Source organism: Fusarium oxysporum, chromosome 7 (assembly GCF_000149955.1).
Source record: "Fusarium oxysporum f. sp. lycopersici 4287 chromosome 7, whole genome shotgun sequence".
Taxonomy (NCBI): Eukaryota; Fungi; Ascomycota; class Sordariomycetes; order Hypocreales; family Nectriaceae; genus Fusarium; species Fusarium oxysporum.
The window spans coordinates 1,586,447-1,604,519 of record NC_030992.1 but is presented as its reverse complement, the minus strand read 5'-3'; the positions used below and the strand labels follow the sequence as shown (position 1 = coordinate 1,604,519).

General features: G+C 48.6%; 4 protein-coding genes across 9 annotated transcripts; 1 reads left to right on the top strand and 3 right to left on the bottom strand.

The window, feature by feature from the left end:
- Window positions 1-1,646: 1,646 nt before the first annotated feature.
- Window positions 1,647-4,420, bottom strand: FOXG_05237 (uncharacterized protein). The gene is made up of 2 exons (XM_018383415.1): window positions 3,991-4,420; window positions 1,647-3,930 (listed from the first exon to the last, which is right to left on the bottom strand). Exon 2 carries the CDS (start codon window positions 3,290-3,292, stop codon window positions 1,958-1,960), a length of 1,335 nt encoding a protein of 444 aa, XP_018240343.1. The 5' UTR covers window positions 3,293-3,930; window positions 3,991-4,420; the 3' UTR covers window positions 1,647-1,957.
- Window positions 4,409-7,772, top strand: FOXG_05236 (uncharacterized protein). Of its 4 annotated transcripts, XM_018383413.1 has the most exons (4): window positions 4,409-5,512; window positions 5,565-6,704; window positions 6,782-6,848; window positions 6,907-7,771. In XM_018383413.1, exons 1-2 carry the CDS (start codon window positions 5,247-5,249, stop codon window positions 6,121-6,123), a joined length of 825 nt encoding a protein of 274 aa, XP_018240341.1. In that variant the 5' UTR covers window positions 4,409-5,246; the 3' UTR covers window positions 6,124-6,704; window positions 6,782-6,848; window positions 6,907-7,771. The 4 variants fall into 4 exon arrangements, with proteins under 4 accessions (XP_018240341.1, XP_018240342.1, XP_018240340.1 ...); XM_018383414.1 differs by lacking the exon at window positions 6,782-6,848 and having other exon boundaries at window positions 6,910-7,772; XM_018383412.1 differs by having other exon boundaries at window positions 5,565-6,848.
- FOXG_05235 (uncharacterized protein) lies at window positions 7,663-9,770 on the bottom strand. Of its 3 annotated transcripts, XM_018383409.1 has the most exons (4): window positions 9,345-9,748; window positions 9,091-9,300; window positions 7,922-9,038; window positions 7,663-7,855 (listed from the first exon to the last, which is right to left on the bottom strand). In XM_018383409.1, the coding sequence occupies exons 1-3, from the start codon at window positions 9,507-9,509 to the stop codon at window positions 7,941-7,943; spliced, it is 1,473 nt and encodes a 490-aa protein (XP_018240337.1). In that variant the 5' UTR covers window positions 9,510-9,748; the 3' UTR covers window positions 7,663-7,855; window positions 7,922-7,940. The 3 variants fall into 3 exon arrangements, with proteins under 3 accessions (XP_018240337.1, XP_018240336.1, XP_018240338.1); XM_018383408.1 differs by having other exon boundaries at window positions 7,663-9,038; window positions 9,345-9,770; XM_018383410.1 differs by having other exon boundaries at window positions 7,663-9,300.
- An 812-nt stretch (window positions 9,771-10,582) lies between these two features.
- FOXG_05234 (uncharacterized protein) lies at window positions 10,583-17,987 on the bottom strand (the record flags this gene model as incomplete). Its single annotated transcript, XM_018383407.1, has 8 exons — window positions 10,583-11,110; window positions 11,271-11,815; window positions 12,330-12,546; window positions 12,773-13,200; window positions 13,302-13,440; window positions 13,493-15,106; window positions 15,164-17,197; window positions 17,571-17,987. 8 exons carry the CDS (start codon window positions 17,985-17,987, stop codon window positions 10,583-10,585), a joined length of 5,922 nt encoding a protein of 1,973 aa, XP_018240335.1.
- Window positions 17,988-18,073: the final 86 nt, after the last annotated feature.

Genomic DNA, 18,073 nt, shown 5'->3' with positions numbered 1-18,073 from the left:
GTATCAAAACAGTTACAACTCTCCCCTGTAAAAATTCTTTCTTGGCACGCACTGTTAGTGCCGTGTTAGGAGCGGGATTTTCTGCAGGCCACGCGACCACACAAAACTGCGGGGATGCTATCGGCTCCCTAACAGCAGTTTTCAGAGAAGGAATTTTGGAGAGTTCGCCTTCTCTGACAACACCTTTGTCGGATCTAATGGCGGCACCTCAGAACCAGAACGCCTTAGATATCGGAGGACGATGCCCATGGCATCGGTAGCGACATCCTCCCGATCAACGACGCCGATTGCGATGGGTTTTTCTCCTTTGAAGGCAAGCCGCACCGTCGGCCTCTGATTCCTTCCCGAGGTTTTTCCCTGCCGCCGCGACAGTCGACTACGAGCTACAACTTGGTTACTGGAGATTGTGGACTGCGTCGGCAGATGTAGTGATGCGCGAGAGAATTCTGGTCGGTGGAAAAAGTTCGACAATAGATTGCCCCCGAACCCGCTGACGGGTGACGGGCTTGAGAAATACAGCACCTTTTGTGCCATTGGTATGCTGGATGGTGAAGGAAGCGGGGTTTCCCTGTACCTAGCTAGCTCAGCACGTCTTTTGCTCCAGTAGGAGATCTGGCTTCGTTACAGCCACCCAGACGAAAAATATACAAACAAACAAACAAACAAACAAATATCAAAACAGTTACAACTCTCTCCTGTAAAAATTCTTTCTTGGCACGCACTGTTAGTGCGGTGCTAGGAGCGGGATTTTCTGCAGGCCACGCGACCACACAAAAACTGCGGGGACGCTATCGGCTCCCTAACAGCAGTTTTCAGAGAAGGAATTTTGGAGAGTTCGCCTTCTCTGACAACACCTTTGTCGGATCTAATGGCGGCACCTCAGAACCAGAACGCCTTAGATATCGGAGGGCGATGCCCCGGGCATTCGTAGCGACATCCTTCCGATCAACGACGCCGATTGCGATGGGTTTTTCTCCTTTAAAGGCAAGCCGCACCGTCGGCCTCTGATCCCTTCCCGAGGTTTTTCCCTGCCGCCGCGACAGTCGACTACGAGCTACAACTTGGTTACTGGAGATTGTGGACTGCGTCAGCAGATGTAGTGATGCGCGAGAGAATTCTGGTCGGTGGAAAAAGTTCGACAATAGATTGCCCTCGAACCCGCTGACGGGTGACGGGCTTGAGAAATACAGCACCTTTTGTGCCATTGGTATGCTGGATGGTGAAGGAAGCGGGGTATCCTGTACCTAGCTAGCTCAGCACGTCTTTTGCTCCAGTAGGAGATTTGGCTTCGTTACAGCCACCCAGACGAAAAATACACATACATACATACATACATACATATCAAAACAGTTACATGGACAGTTCTCTTCTCCTGTACGGAGCTTAGTAAACACTGTCACATGAACGTGAGGTTTGCCATGAACTGACTTCGCATGTAAGTATCGCGCATGACCTTGTGCACCGAATACAGTGCGCTACACCGGTGCAAGACTCATATTGTCTGCCTGTTGATGTGTGTGGTGGGCAAATCTGAAGGTAAATTTGAATGTAATATTCAAATGTCACAACGAATTTACACAGTATCTCACCCGAAGAGCAGATAATTTATCCTTGAAAAATGAGACTATGCTTCAAGGAAATTGTATCTGGAAAAAAGAGAATGCCTATCGAAGTTGACATAGATATTCATGCTGGCTTAGACCGATTCCAAAGTTGAACAGGGCGAGCTACACGGTAAATCAACTTGATCTAAAATAAGAATTTATATTCAGAAAACGAGAATTTGATACACTCCCAAGAGCCCCGTCATCAATTATAAGTTTGTGGTGAGTACTGAACCTGCCCATATGTCTTTGATCCCAAAACTTCCAGTCTATGCAAACCAAAAATCAATACGCTTCTATTGCTATGCGAACAGAACCAGTAAGAAATGCGGTCATATATCCCATGCTCACATTTAGAACATGAGGTATGCTGACATTAATGCAGCTAGCAAAGCTGTCATAGACGCAGCTTGATATGTATGTGGAGCTAGGCTCGTGGTACCGCAACAACTATCACGGTCATATGTCACGTTATTCATCTGCGCAGCAACCTCAAAGACAGAGCCAGGGAAACCACCGTAATTGTAATAGTCCACGTTGAGAATATTGGGAGCCCGACCCCAGTCAGAGCGGCAGTTGTTGGCCGCAACACCCAGGCTGCCATAACCCGTGACGTTGTTAGTCTCGTTGAGTAGTGCCACAGCGGGGACCAGAATTTCGGCACCAAAGACGTTGAACTCGGCGTTGAGGTTGTGGTTCATGAGGTACAGGCGGTTCTTCGCTGATTTCTCGCTCAGGTCGGGAGGTCGCTGGACAGTGCAGGGAAAGTCGCGATCCAGGGGATCAAAAGGAGTCTCCCACATCTGTGTGAACTCATCGAGAAGCCAGGGGTACTTCTTCTGGTCCGACACGTAGTCGATGAACATGATGACTCGCTTGCCACGAATGATCAGGTCTTCCAGAGTGGGCCAGTCTTCAAGGGCCATTGGGAGGTAAGGCGCTTGGTAGACATACTTCAAAATGCCGGTCTCTCTGATGTACGGTACGTAGAGATCGGGGTGGGAGTAGTTTCCATTTCCAAGAAGAATCGTGACAACATCGTATGGGTGGTCGTCAACCCACTTTCGTACTCTGGTTAGCCAGTCGGTGATGGGACCCGCGTCAAGAAGATCACAGGTCGAGTGGCAAAAGTGTGGCACTGATGAGTTGCTAGGGAACTGGATCTGGGCCTGAAGGAAGCGAATGCCATCATTAAGTTGTGTCTCAACCTCAAGCTCCTGGTTAGAACCAGAGTTACCCGGTCTTACGAAGGGTGAGTTGTGGCAGCCAACCATCGTGATATTGCCGTACTTGCGCTTGCAAAGCTCGACATAATTGTTACAGGGCTGTGTGTTTGTAGGCTTTGCTTTCGTGGTGGCAGTCGAGGTACCATTCGCTGTGGCGGTTCCTGTGCCAGTCTCTGTCAGGTTGCTGGTAATGGTAGTGCTATCTGTGGCGTCTGTGGGGAAAAGGCCTGTGAGGGTGCTCGTGAGTTCGTCCGATTCGGTGTCGCTGGAGCCCTGCAGTGTGATCTTAGAGGCGTAGGAAGAATATGCGCCTGTGGGAGGACCGGTTTGTCGTGTAATTTTCTGTGTTCGTGTGCCTCCAATGAAAGTGAGGTCTGAAGACGCTGATAAATCGACTGTCTGAGCTGCTACATGACTGGAAGTCAAAGCCAGAACCGCGAGTACTGAGCTCCAGAGCTCCATGACGGGAAACTGATCCTGAAAGAATTTGTGACAGGAGAGAATATCTCTGGTAGGGCGCAGGATAAGTTGAAAGGGCGATAGGAGGGAGCTCGCTAGTCGCAACAAGCTTTACAACTGGAGCTCAAGGTCCACCTATTGCAGCCGGGCCCGCGTCGATTTAAAGTGGTACAAGATTAAGGGAGTTCTTGTAGGCAAAGCAGGCCGAAGAAAAAGAAGAAACAAAAGTGAGTTGTGCACTTGATGAGGTAGAACAAGATCTAACCTAGTGCGATCTGCGACGACTTGCGCAGTCCTGCCTTTGATCCCTGCTTGAGAAACACCAGACCAGTACCAAGAGAGCCCACTTTTGCGAACAACGACAGATCGGCGAGATGAGGTGGGTATGATACGTATGTAGCAAGAGAAACCTCAAGTAGTCACTGTAGAGACCAGTAGAAGGATGTGATACGTGCGGCGGTTGGGAAACCTTCCTTTTTGCACTGCCTTGCTTGGCTTTTTAGTCAAGAGTACCTATCCCAAACTTAGACGAGATTACGAATAAAAAGAGATGAAAATGAAGGACCCAAGGAAAAAGGAGAACGACTGTGTGATAGTTGCTTTGTCGCGACTTGGCATGAGAGCAAAAAAATTAAAAAATACTGAACAAATTGGCTTAGGTTAGTAGGTTGTTAGTGCTTTATTTGATGATGCGGCCTCACCCGCTGTGACATAATGACATGTGTCTATGAATAAACAGTTAGTCCTCACTCTCTTAGCGGTAATAACGGCAGGAATTGACAGTGTCAATTGGCCAATGTTGAGCCGCAAAAATAGACGCAGAAGTCATGTTGAGTTTCTGACTGTTTCCGTAGCGCTAAGAGAGTGTCAAATACCCGAAAATCCGAGCGTAATCGTTACCACAGCGCTTGTTGTTCACGAAATTTTGCTGGATGGTGTTGAAACGCGTCATCATATTGGGCCGCAGCTAAGACCCAGCCGGTAACGCGGCACATCACTTCCTTTTCTTCACCTGAGGCTCGGTAGTTTGGGGCTAGAGTAGAAATGGATTGGATTGGATACCAGAAAACAAAAGCGAAAGCCAAGCACCAATAACCTATGATAGTGGCATGGCACCTCATGTTTTTCTTGCAAGTCGTAAATCCAAGAAGTTTTCTTAGGCGCCTATTCGAAATGTTTCCATTCTTTTTGACCTGCTACTCAATATGTACTATACTTAGGCCTTTACCAACTGTGTGTATCATAATACGGGCGGCTGTCCAGGTTCTTCATCCAGCTTCAATAGGCAGATAGAGATCTATTCGCTCAGCTTTCCCAGGTTCTGATGCCCCTTACCCACGGACCCCATAAGCCTTCCCTTTGCCGCTGCATTGTCGCTCCCCAGGGGGGCTGTATTGCAGGGGACATTCCACCAAAAGCACATAAGCTCTCCACTGATGGAGGTCGTCTATCCCTTTTAGGTCAAGGTTTCGGAAGGGCCCACGACCCTTTTGGCGCCTCTTCGATCATGGATTGCATGGATCCATGTCGTCTGGCAAGATCCTTGGAATTGGGATTTTCCCTTCGTCATGACGATTGCTCCACTATCTCTGTGAAAGCGGTCGCTCCTTGCTCGCTCCTCCAAGTACCTTACAGCTGGCGTTGATCATTTGGCTGGCCCACTTCGCAACGCATTTCTCTACTGCACCTTCTTCATTATCCTGTCGCTACCTTTCTTTTGTTCTCTGGATTGCGAAGCCTTTCGTAACCCCATTTGTTTCTTATGTTCTGTTTGTGGATCGTGTTGACATTCAACCGCACACCACTCCGCGACTATCCTTTCCTTTCGTCTTTCTTGTTCTGTTCATTATTTGTTTCATCACTGGTATTTTGCAGCACAGCACGCAATTAGAAGGCATCACCAACAAACGAAAGAGCCCTTTGGTAGCTCACTCCGATACCGCAGTGCCCAGGTACGATGGCGAACGTGCATAGGCGAAACACAGCCTTCGCTGCTAGCACGCTATACTTTCTGTCGATACCCTTCTTGATTCTCGTCATAATCGGTAATACCCATATCAATTCGACATTGAACGACATATACTTCTTTAAGCTTGACGTTTCTCAAGTTATACCAATCTCGGTCGATAATTCGAAACTGCTTAATTCTGTCGCTCGGAGTTTAGGTCTGCATGATTTCTACCAGGTTGGACTATGGAACTTTTGCGAAGGTTACAATGATGAGTATGTTTCCAAGTATCTCATGTAGCATACGATAGCTAACAACACAACTCAGGGGCGTTACCTACTGCTCTAACCCTAAACAGTGGTACTGGTTCAACCCTGTCGAGATTCTTGTCAGCGAACTACTCGCCGGAGCCCAGATTGCACTCCCTGCTGAGGCCGTCACCGTCCTCAACTTGCTCAAGATAGGCTCTAGAATCATGTATGGATGTTTCATGGCCGGCATATGCATCGACTTTGTCCTTATTCCGCTAAGCCTCCTCGTTATTCGCACCCGTTGGTGGAGTTTGGTTATAACAGTTCTTGCGTTCTGTACAGCGATTCTTATTTCGCTCGCAGCTATCATTGCAACTGTCATAAGTGTTGCTGCTAAGGTCGCACTCACGGCGCAGGATCAACTCAATATCAAGGCAAACATTGGCATCAAGATGTTTGTCTTCATGTGGTTGGCTGCTATTTTCACCGATGTGGCATTCCTGCTACATGCTGCCATGGGTTGCTGTTGTAGACCTAATAGGGATAAGCCGCAGGGTCCCCAAGAAGAGATGAGGGCAGCGCATCCAAACCTTCGTCATCGAAGAGGGCATAGGTCTTCATCACATTCGTCATAGGACGCTATGTGGATCTAACTTCAACTTCGAGGCCCTGCTGATGAACAAATTTGATATGGAAAGAACACCTTCGGCCCAAAATTCCAAGATGGTCGAGAAACTAGACACCTTGAAGTTCTGGGACCCAAGACATGAAATCAAAAGCCTGCGCGATAAACAGGATTGCGCGCTTATTTAGACTGTTTGGTTCATTGCATTACACAGAGCAGGGAACAATTGCATAAAGCATACTCAATTTAGGTGTTTTTCGACTTGAGTACAAGGGATGCATAGTACATAGGATTTCACGGTATAGACGGGCGAGCAAGGTCAGGGGATAGGCCTTCCAAAATGACTGTGTTGGGCTGTTTCCCTCGCAGACGACATTCTTCCACGGCGCTAAGGCTCAAATAATAGAATATATATTGAAGAAAACTTAGCGTCATAATAATCGTTTCTGGATCCAACTGAGCCTTTTATCATCTGAGGATCTCCATTTAAATACTTGATGGTCTCATTAGAGTGCCTCAGAGAACTGCTGACACTATCTTGAGCCCGAGACACTCAACCTCCTACAACCTGGCAAACAACTCATGAACTTTGTACGTCACCTAAAATGCCACGAGATTTCAAGTCATCATGATGATTATATTTCAGCACAAAGATTGACAAACACAAGATCATGTCTCGTGCACCTGATAATGAATTAATGATACGATCATTGAAAGAACAGTTCTTTACTTCTTGTGTGTTCTGCTAGCACACTTACTCATGCAAGAATCACCACTAACCTCACAAAACCAGAAGAAAGTCTATTGTGACTGTCACGCCGTTGGCCAATATTTCAGTCTTGATGGTCGTGATCTTGTCATACGCGGTCTAAGCAGCACTATACGACATGCTCAAAGCTCGAGCTATTATCGACATCCTTGAAAGGGGTGCCGATGGCATTCACTTCAGAATACTTCTTGCCCACTTTCGTAGAGAAATTCACACCCACAAGATCAAACTTGTTCAAGAACCCGATTCTTTGGCAGAGAAGATACTGGGGCGAGAGGCGACTATTGGAGAAGCACTCTCGAGGCACTGCGCACAAAATGAGAACGAAAGACGTCATTCAAACCATTGCAAGAACGGTCAATGAAGGGACATAGGAGGGATGCACGACCTGAGCCTATAATTCTGTACAAGACTGGCAGGCAATGACAAATTGAAGCTCCAGGACAACCAAGAGCTTACCATGCACAAGATGATGCATTACGGCCACTACCATCATCCTAGCGAGGGCACATGGGGTGACAAGATAACTAGGAATATTGAAGAAACGACTCTCGAGATCAATAGGAGAATTGGCCAACCAGAAGTGGTATTATAGAGAAGGCATACTTATCACTTGTCCTACACTCCATGATAGGCCCAGGATACGCAGAAAGAAACATGAATACAGAGTTATGGAAGAGGAATAGAACCAGGCATTAGAGCAATAGTGATAAATGGTAAATTGAGCTCAAGACATGCCCTTCAAAGTTGAGAAATTCGAACAAAAGGAGGAAGAGATAATCAGGGGCAGAAGACGAAATCGGGGGGTAGGAGACCCTCATCAACTGGTGTTTGACCACAGCCAGTCATCCTTTGATTAACTATCTAATGAATCTAAAGTAATACGCCGCGTCTTCATCTACCGTAACCCTTGCGAGCAGCATTGTTGCCCAATTACCAATGAATATGTCGCGTCCAGTGACGAGACGATGAACTATGGCTGCTTGTCAGAATAATAAGCTCATACTCGTGACCATAGGTTATGGCCGTGTTAACATGCCTGTTTCTGAACGATCGAATTAGGCAGTTGGTGTGATGCCGGTCATAAGGTCCTCATCCTCTATTAGAGAATCGAAGCCCACTCCAGGATCTGCAGGGTCCTTATCTGCCCGCTTCTGCTCCCTAACAGCGTGTTTCACGTACTCCTTGCTATTGCCCAGCCGTTCGTTGGCTGCCTTGTACTGGTTACCAAGACTTTCGATGTTATGGTAACGCTGGGCAATCTGCTGGGCAAACTTTGCCTCTGTCATCGCCTCATTATCGTCGTGGAAGTGCAGATAGAGTTCCCCGCCATTGTTGCCCGGCTGTAGCTCGCCTTTTAGTAGACCGGAATCGATCATATCTCGAACTAAGCGTGTGGTAGCATCGTCGTCTGCGAGGATTTCGCCTGTCTCGGCACTGAGTGTCGAGAGACGCACTTGGGAAATGGACACCCGTGCATAAATGTCGCGGAGGTTGATGATTTGCCACTTTGGGTACGCCGCCACTACCTCTGCAATCAACGATGAGGTACCGTCTTCCTCCCAGACTTGCCGGTTGGCCTCGATGTCCGCTTTGAGCTGCGCTGCATTCGTGGTTGTGAACTGAGTGGTGATATTCTTGTATGGCGTTCCTAGTGTGGAAAAGGTATTCTTGGCTATCGTGGCAGTGTATGGTGGAATACTTGGCTCTTTCCCATCCTTAAGTAGCCCGACCAGCAACCACCTCTTGTACGCTTCATCCATGACCTTGCTGACGCCTTTGTCTTTTGATGGGTGTGTAATGACGCGCTCGAGAGCTCGGTAGGCTTTGGTCCAGTCTCGTCGTGACATGTAGCATTGCGCCGCAAGGTGATTATACTCCAAGACGGCAGAGCTCTTCACATCCCCAGTAAGACCTGTGTCAACTGAAATGAAGGAAGCGGGATGCAGACTACTATCACACAAGAGTTTGGCGTCCTTCTGGCCCGCCATGCCAGGGTAGAACGTAAGATCGCAATCGAGAACCTTAAGAGCGGGCCCAATCCAGGATGTTGAATAAGCGATCTTGATCATTGTAAGATGGGTAGATGTGAACATGCTTCCTGTGGGATCGAGTCGCAGTATAGCAGCAGCCAAAGCCTCTACAGTAACACTTGTCTAGTTGCAGGATAGTTAGCGCCTTGCGATGTCATGGAGGGGTGGCGCGTACAGTAAACAGCGTGCCTGCTGCGATGTATTCAAGAAGCCTTCGGAATTCAGAGCCCACATATCGTATCTGGAGAGGGTTGAAGTTGAGAAGAAATCGGAGGATCTCGTCTAAGAGTGTGCTTCGTTCGCTACCAGGTGCGGGGTTCAATGTTTGTAGTGAGAGAAGGAGGATGGCTTGAAATGTGATAGAGTCGATCGAGGGGTCAATGTTCTGGGAGCGTTAGCTAGAATTAACAAAGATACTGTGAGATTTACTTGTAGGATCTGGCTAGCATTGGCACTGATGACTTCCCGTTGGTTCGCAAACAGCGACGTCACAGCTGCGACATGGTCCCGAATAGCAGTATCATACTTCTTGACGGAATGAGCGGCGGCCTGAGTTGGCGTGAAGGCAGCTAAAACGGCCGCAACGGTGTCCATTATCAGCTGGGTTCTGAATACTCAGGCTGATTCTCAATGTAGTGGCTGGTTATGTGAAGTGTGGAGTTTGAGTTGATGAAACTGTTACACTGATCATCTCCCTATCATGCTCGTCAAAAACTCAAAGTGATGACGAAGAAACTTGTATTGTAAGCTCCCGGTCCGTATTGAGGTACGAAGAATCAGATGATATGAAGTTTGTTGTTGCTCTCCAAGCTCACAGGCAACACTCATGAGCACAGCTCTAGCATTGGAGGGGTGGTGACGTTGTAGGTCCGGGAATTAGCCGAAGGAGCTTATCGTCAAGCGGATCTCGATAAGGAGCTGCCCCTCCACCACCAAAGGTTTACTCTAGACTAGTAGGTGGTGGGTTGGGGATGGCTTCATTTATTTGTCTTACAGTCTGTTTTTCAAAATTTTGTTCGCCCGACAAGCATGAAAATCGACGGGACCTTTACAGGAATAGAGCTTTGTCTAGATGTCGCTTATGTGCCTCCTACATGCTGTTCTGGCCCACTTGCGCAAAACTCCTGTACTAGACCTGGCATCATACAAGCACTAGCATCGCGTGGCTAGGCACAACTTTAACTTAAGCGTAACAATAGGTACGTATCTAACTTACGTCTCACCTAAATCCTGCCTGAGACCTGAATCGCATGGTCAGCTCGCTAAAGTCTATGTAACCCCATTGGAATGATTTCTCAAGAAAGATGGTTGGCTAATGACAAAAAAAAAAAAGAATCCAGAGATCATTCAGCTATCTACGAAGCAAGCCGCAACGCAGCGTCCCAGAGATTGCCTTTCGGAGATTATATTGGAGATTGGGTTCGTATCTAGTATGAAATGATCAAACAGAAAAGAGAGTAATATCTAAGTTGCTGGACAACACATCAATCGAACAGTCTTGGGGAATGAACCATGTACATCAACAAATTTCCAGCAGGTACATAAAAACAAAGGAGTCATTCCCATTGCTTGTCATTCTAATACATTGAATCTTGTCGAAAGTCTAATCGGCGTGTTCCTTTTTCTTTGTTTTCGTATAGGTAGTTAGTTTGCCCAACACACAGTTACTAGCGAATATAATGACCAGCTGAGACGGAAGAGCGGCGAGGCGAAGATCCGTTCCAGCCCTGGATTGCTGGCGAAGCCATGAACCATTCAGTCTCTGACCCTGTTAGTGAGCGCTTCTCGGATGCCGGAGCAGTAGACATCCCCTCGCGAGTCTGAGAGAGGCGATTTCCCTTGCTTGATTTCTTATTTCTCTCCGGGCCAACGGGAGACAGGACTGTCGCGGTCCGAGGGACATCCTCGTTGCCATCATCTCGCCAGCCAGGCTGAAGGATGGCTTGGTTGCTACTGGCCGGCAAGTCTCGATTGCGGTGCTTCTGAAGCTCTTCCTGGTGGTCTCGCCACCACTTGGGGAACCCATGAAACAGGCCCAGAGATTGCTGCGTAGCCTTGTCGAAGGGCATCTCGTGTTTGTATTTGCAGCCCTGCTGAGTAAAGGCGCAAGTGCCGTCGTGGATCCATTTGTCACAATAGATCTTGGTTCTGCGTTGCTGGGTGGGTGATGTTGCAACAATACGATCAATCCTGGTCTATAAAACGACGTTAGTCTTGCACCAGGAAAGCACAAGCACAAGGGAGATAACGAAATACTGCCAGAGGCTGATTACCTGGAGGATATCAGATGCTGGGCCACTTGGAGCCTATACACTCAGCATCGTTTACTGTGTGTGCCATGTTTAATTCACGTACCTTGAATGTGACAGGCTGATTCATCCCAGGAACCCCTTGCGGTGGCTGCATGTGCAAGTCCGGAAGTAGTACCATTCCTTGGGCGCTTGTCTGGGTAGCAGGCAGCTCGATGAGGGTTGGGACCATGTCTGCCGGAATCAGTCTTGTGTACAGCCCGTCAGGTCGCTTCACACAGTACGCATAACCGTTGAGGCAATCAGAGATGCTCACAGGCCCGCCGTCGCTGTTGGAAGGAGAGGGATGAGTTGGAGAACTCATAAGCGAGTGCTTAGTACCGGGGACGGTGCTGTTCATGGGGTTTGCAGATGGCTGAGAACCTCTCCAGTTGCCAGATGTCATGCCTCGTGGGGCAGAAAGCTGGGAGACTTGAGTGTTCTGCTGCCAGCCTCCATAAGACACTTGAACGGGATAACCGTTACCGCCAACCACATGAGAGTGGTTGTTGGAGGAAGGTTGAGAAAGATCCATAGAACTTGGTCGATTCATAATCTTGAGAGCTGAGATGGTGTTGGGATCAAGTTTAAGCCCAGCGATAAACACGAGGCCTTTTGATAATGTATTGAAGAGAAGGGTTATTTTTGATTTGATGAGAAGGCGAAGGAGACTAATTCTTCACCCGGGGATGAACTAAGTCAGGGTTGGTATTGGTAGAGACAGTCTTTCCCTGGACGATTCAAGAAGTGAAGCATCCGATGACTATAAGAAGTCTTGGTCTCAGGAGCATCGACGCACGGCCTATCAAACGGTTAGGAACTGGGAGACGGGTAACGGAAGACGGGTTGTAACTTCGAGACATGTGCTGGCAAACAGCAAACGGAAGACAGCGTCTATGTTTAACAATACGGTGTGGAAGTCTACCAGGTTGGCACGAGGACACGGTATAGACAAGAGGATGGGAATAAGTGCTCAATTCTAGGTGGGCGGTTTATGAGGCTTGGCCTTATCTTATACTTGAGAATACGGTCATCACTATGGCATGTTTGCTTGACATTGAGGCGTACTCTACAAAACACATACCACGACTGCGGTTACCTGCAGCGACAGTTTGCCGGCACTTACCTTCAAACACTTGACCTAAAATATCAAATGAGGAACAAGGCTCATGTGTGCATTCATAAAAGTTTTCATTCCAAGGTCCTTCGTCTGTGCTATGCTGTCTATCATCTTGCCTCCCTATACTGAGGACGTTGGTCATGTCGCCAGCTTCCAAGGTTGCTTGCTTGTCAGCTTGCCGTCCTCCTTCACTGGGTACCCAGCTCCGCGTGCATGATGCCGCCTGGCATGCAAATAAGCATAAATCAAAATGTCTAGCAAAGCAAAGGACTTGTTGTCCACCTTTAATTCACACCAAATGTGGGGGAATTATTGTATCAGCGCGGCTGCTTGCGCTGAGCAACCACGTTTTCTTTATGTCCAAAGTAACATCATTTGTACTGCGTCCCGTCCTTAGCGGTAAACGACCTTAGACGGCTTAGCAGAACCGCCTTGTATTGTTTCCTGACCTCAGTCTCAGGTTCCGAACGTTGGACCCAATCAAGGGCTACTCTAACTTCGGCTTCTGAGCGGAGGCGAATGTTTCTGTAATCAACTATTTGGTTATTAGGAGCATGGGGTTGGGTGGGAATCACCCGCTCAGGTGGTACAGGGTCTGTAGATTTGCCCTGGTAGAGGTAATTACCCTTGATATATCGTGTGAAGTCAATGGGCATTCCGGTATTTACTGGGCCACTCCCTTGACGGTAGGAGTTTTGCATGGGGTTTTGGGTGTTCCTGATTTGCCACGTTGGCTGCTGCTTTTGCTGTTTGGTGTGGTTGCTTGGTGTTTCTTGCCGGCTCCTGCGACTGGCTTTTTGCTGTTCGCCAATGACTTGCTGCGGTCTGGCGTTACGGGCGTTCGATGCTTGGAGGTTTTGGAGGTCTGCTTCGGCGTCTGTGTTGCAGTCTTGTTAATTTTACTTTTGCGGCTTGTATTTTTCACTGGTGTCGTGGGCGGGGTTGTTTGTTTAACAGATGGAATCTTTTGGCGTTTACCTTTTGCCAGTGACGGATCTTCCTCCTCCGACTCTTCTCCAGAGTCACCGCCAGCAAAGTCATCAGAGGAGTCTGACGGCTCAGCTTCGGCATCGCCAGGGATAGGGTTATCTAGGGCGTTCGTCTTGTAGTTAATAGCCTGTGGGGTGGTCAGCTGCTGATATCTAGAAGTTTACAAACCAATAGCCTACCTGTCGACGTCGACCACCGCGACCGAGAACCTCCTGATTTACTTCAGCTTGACGCTGTGCTTCTGCCTCACGTTGAGCCAGGATACGATCCCAGACGCTTGAGTTGATAGCTTCTGGCTCAGCCGTCTCTTCGGTAGCAAGTCCAGCGTCGAAGCCGGACTTATCGTTGGACCATACCTTGGCGTAAGAGAACGATGCCCCATCATCAGGTTTGCTTTCTGTGTCGTCTGTTCGATCTAGAAGTGCATCAACAGCAGCAGAATCATAGTGGATAGACTTCTTTTCGTAGTCATCGTTAAACAAGGCTTGGGCGCCGTGTTTCAATATTGACTCCAGATCATCACCGGCAAGTTCGTCGTCGTCCATACTTTCGATCAGAGCATGATCCAAGGCCATCTTCTTCTTACCGATTTGCATAATTCTTTCTTCGACCGAGTCTACAGTCATAAGCTGGAAACAAAGGACCTTCTTCTTCTGTCCAATACGATGAGCACGGGACAATGCCTGGACATCCTGGTGTGGGTTAAAATCAGGATCGAGGATGATGACTGTATCCGCAGTGGCGAGATTGATACCAACACCACCAGCTCTTGTCGAAAGCAGAAACGCAAAGATGGGCGAGTCAGGGGCGTTGAAGGCATCAATGCGGCGTTGTTTTTCTAGACTACTGATACTGCCATCGAGACGGCGAAAATCGTAGCCTAGGCCATTGAGAAAATCCTCAATAATATCTAATTGCTGTAAAAACTGGCTGAAGATCAACACGCGATGCCCCTTTTCCTGGAGTTTTGGAAGCATGACTCGGAGAAGTAGGAGCTTGGCCGATGCCTCAACCAGGTTGCGTTGAATTACCGTGGGATCATGGTGACGCTCCTCAATAGCTTCGGAGTACATGAAAGGGTGGCAGAGGCATTTCCGCAGCTGCATTAAAATGTTGTTGAGAGATCCACGTTCCTTCTTGTTCATCTTGCTGTTAGAGAACATGGCCTTGATGAGCTCGGGATTTTTGGCCATGATACTCTTCGAAAGCTTCTCTTGAATCACAGTCATTGTGACCGGCAGAATGATTTGTGTCATGGGAGGCAAAAATTTGAGAACACCTGCTTTGGTTCGGCGGAGGAAGTATGGTCGAATCTTGTTGTGCAACTTGGGTAGCGTCTCCTTATCAAGAACCGCATACTCTGCGTCCAGTTCTTCGGCACTCTGCTTCTCATCAATGAACTGTAAAAGATTGAACAGCTCCCTCTTGTTGTTCTGGAGTGGTGTGCCAGTAAGTAGAAGTCGAAAAGGAATTCGCATTGAGCGAAGAGCACCATATAAAAGGTTCTGGTCGTTCTTTAAGCGCTGGCCCTCGTCAACCACAAGCCCTGCCCAATTGATAGACTTGAAGAGAGCCTTTGTCGCGGGGTCCTGTGCTGAATCATAGGACATGATCACAACGTGTGCCTTCATGTCAGTAGATCCGTTGGGGAACAGCTCGTACTTGTAAGCAAGTGCCTGTGGTTCTCTTCCGCCATGATAAGCAACCACTCGGAGCTCTGGCACCCACTGTTTGAACTCACGGCGCCAATTCGGACATGTAGCATTCGGAACAACGACAAGAAAAGGCCAGCACTATTGATTATTATGTCAGTATACTTGCCGTCGGCTTCTTGGACGCCGGTGCCTTACCTTAGGGCTGTCTTGGACTAATGAAGTCACAAGACCTACAACCTGGACAGTCTTTCCTAAACCCATCTCATCTGCAAGAACCACACTGCGACCTGAGTGGTAGTTCCCCAACAACCAATTGACTCCTTCGATTTGGTATCCCATGAGCTTTCCACGTTTGAGGCCAGCAGGTTGCTCGCTGATCTCCTCGAACGGCTCGGCTTTGTAAGCCTTGACTCGTTCTCTGATCTTGTGCTGAGATTCACTCTTGAAGTATTTGCCCTCAACATACTCGTAGTAAGCCTCCACAAAGGAGGCATAAATATCGCCTGCATCCTCTGATGGCGGCGTGTCCCACACAACGTCGTCGTAACCAAGGCCTTGAAACTTGACAAAGATTTTGCTGACGTTGGCCAAGTTCTCCAACTCGTCTTTTTTTGTCTTTGGTCTTGGAACCGATGGGCCCAATCTGGTGTTGAGAACTATGTCCGGCATAAGAAACTCATCCGGAATAGCCTCTTGCTCACTGAGTTTCATCAAATCCTGCTCGAGGTCTCTTTTGCCGAAGGAAGTACGCATCGTGGACGCTGCTACACCGTACACCCATGCACCCGGCTTCCAGTCACAGTGAGCATAAGATCGGCTTTCCCACTTGATCAGATATTCCTTATCGTCCTCTCGAACCTCAGCATACATTGGTCGAGGGCCTCGCTTGGCAAGCTCTGTTGGTGTCGGACGCCATGCCACGAGTCGATGAATCTTGTGCCTAGCATTTGCACACTCTTTGCATTGCCAGTCAATGGAATGGTCCTTCAGGCGCTCGGACTTAAGGTCTGTTCCGATTGTTCCGCCTCTAGCGCCCGGAAGATGATCAACGTGCCAGCCTCGATGACATGAAGTACATCGGAAGAGGACCGCATCAGCGTTGTTAAGAAGGTCCAGAGGAACCTGAGTGATTGGGTCAACGCCATCGTTCTGTTCACGAAGCTTCTCCTCCTGTCGAGATGTCTTCTTTTCAGAAAAGGCAGCGCAGCTGCGACCTGGAGATTTGCATGCCTGACACATGCTATGCCTGGGAGCACTGTCATCCTTTTTGTTTGGGACGCCAATACAGAACCTGCACTGCATGACGAAGTCATCCTGGCCGACCTTGGTAACCATATGCTCGCGAGCACTGCGGTAGCCCAGGCAGTTCTTGTGGTAAGACAATGTGCAGCCCTGACAGTGAATCATTTGGCCCCGTTGTCGTAAGCCACCGCAAGTGTGACAGGTATCCATGTGCATCGAAGCAAATTCTGAGTCGGCAGGAAGAGGTTGAAAAACTTCTCTGATTGAGGTAATCTTCGGAGCGCCTGGGATCCTGTCATCGGCAATATAGAAGGAATCCTCGTCCATTTGGGCATCATCTCGCATGTTCAGGGTATTCCTTGTGGCTCTGGAGGAACGTCGAGGTGCTTCAAACTCAATGTCTGAGTCAGGAGACTTCTGGCGCAATTGAGATCGAGCCTTTTGTCGCATACTCGCCGTGTTAAGACGCTTCGACTTTTGTCGCGACCTAGTAGGACGTCCTTTCTTGGGAGCAAGATCGGAGACAACTATAGGCATGAAATCGTCATCTTCCTCGCCCGACGAAACAAGGGGGGCATCTCCGAGCAGTTCGTCCTGGTCTTGACTATTGATGCCGCTCTTAAAGGACACACGAGTCAGTTGTCTTGGCTGTCGAGTTCTCAACGATCTGGTGGCCCCTAAAGGCTCTGGCTGTAGATCGTCCAGATCATCTTCGTCAACCACCACAGCAGGACTACCGGAAAGTTGCTTGGTGTTCTCCCTAGAGCGAAGGCGTCGGGATACGCTTCGAGACGAGCGTTTTCTCCGAACGGGCTCTTCGTCATCATCCTCCCCCTCCTCATCAATGTCCATACGGTCAGAAACAGCAGACTCCTGTCCAGAATCCCACTCATCGTCTGGGATGTATTTTCGCTTGCGGGCAGACATGTCGTCAAGTTCGTGTGGCCATAGGCCTTGGCTGAATCGGGCCAATGCAACTCTTCCGTTCTCCAGGGTAACGAGTTCAGCTGTAGATATCTTAAGATAAAATCAGTGCTTTGCGGTGGAAGTGAAACAGAGGATGTTGAGAGGGAGCGTGTGCAAGTGTGTTGCAGGCAAAGAAATGAAAAGGGAAAAAAGTCGTGATGAAGGAAGAGCTGCAGCTGTGGGGGCACAATAGAGAAGAATAGGTTTGCGAGCTAGGCAGTGAATAAGGCATGTTATAAACAAGAGCTCGCATATTATATTTGCGACTCGAGCTTTAAAGCTGCAGACTAATAGCTTGAGCGGTCTTCAATCATATGGATAATAGAGTTTCTAGGTCATGCAGAAAAAGCAGCTTGGCATCTCCTTATGAATTAATGAAAGAATGTCCACCTACCAACTCTTGTCGCCCATCTGTAAACTCAACATGATACTTGATGATGCCACGACTTGACGGGAGCTCCCCAAATACGAACTCGACGATATTGCTATGAACGGCCGAGTACTCGTTACGCCTCTCAATAGGCATTTCCGGAATCGCAACCTCAAACCTGTAGCTAGGCTGAGAAAGTCTGAAAATGCTTGATCCATCGTCCTCGATTTGGGGAATGTCTTGTTCCTTGTCCTCATCTCGAGCGTTCATCTTTCCACGCGCCGTTGGCTGCCGTCCCGTATCCATATCGGCGTTAGCAGGCAGAGAGCCGTTGTTTCCATTGAGGTCCGCCAGAAGCCACTCTAGCGAGCGCCCAATAGCGTTATCGTCTTGGTTTACAAGGCCCTCGAGGGGCTCGTAAGGAGAGTTCTCGGTGTCCATCTGGCGGCTGCCGGGAGCGTCGCATTAATCGCAAAGGAGATATTCGTAAACCGGTCGAGACCTGGCGGGGTGAATGGGCCTTTGGG

Coding starts and splice junctions, on each gene's coding strand:
- FOXG_05237 (XM_018383415.1), bottom strand. CDS start 3,292: ATGGAGCTCTGGAGCTCAGTACTCGCGGTTCTGGCTTTGACTTCCAGT.
- FOXG_05236 (XM_018383414.1), top strand. CDS start 5,247: ATGGCGAACGTGCATAGGCGAAACACAGCCTTCGCTGCTAGCACGCTA. Junction 5,513..5,564: donor TGCGAAGGTTACAATGATGA/GTATGTTTCCAA, acceptor AACACAACTCAG/GGGCGTTACCTACTGCTCTA.
- FOXG_05235 (XM_018383408.1), bottom strand. CDS start 9,509: ATGGACACCGTTGCGGCCGTTTTAGCTGCCTTCACGCCAACTCAGGCC. Junction 9,301..9,344: donor ATGCTAGCCAGATCCTACAA/GTAAATCTCACA, acceptor TAACGCTCCCAG/AACATTGACCCCTCGATCGA. Junction 9,039..9,090: donor CAGCAGGCACGCTGTTTACT/GTACGCGCCACC, acceptor TCCTGCAACTAG/ACAAGTGTTACTGTAGAGGC.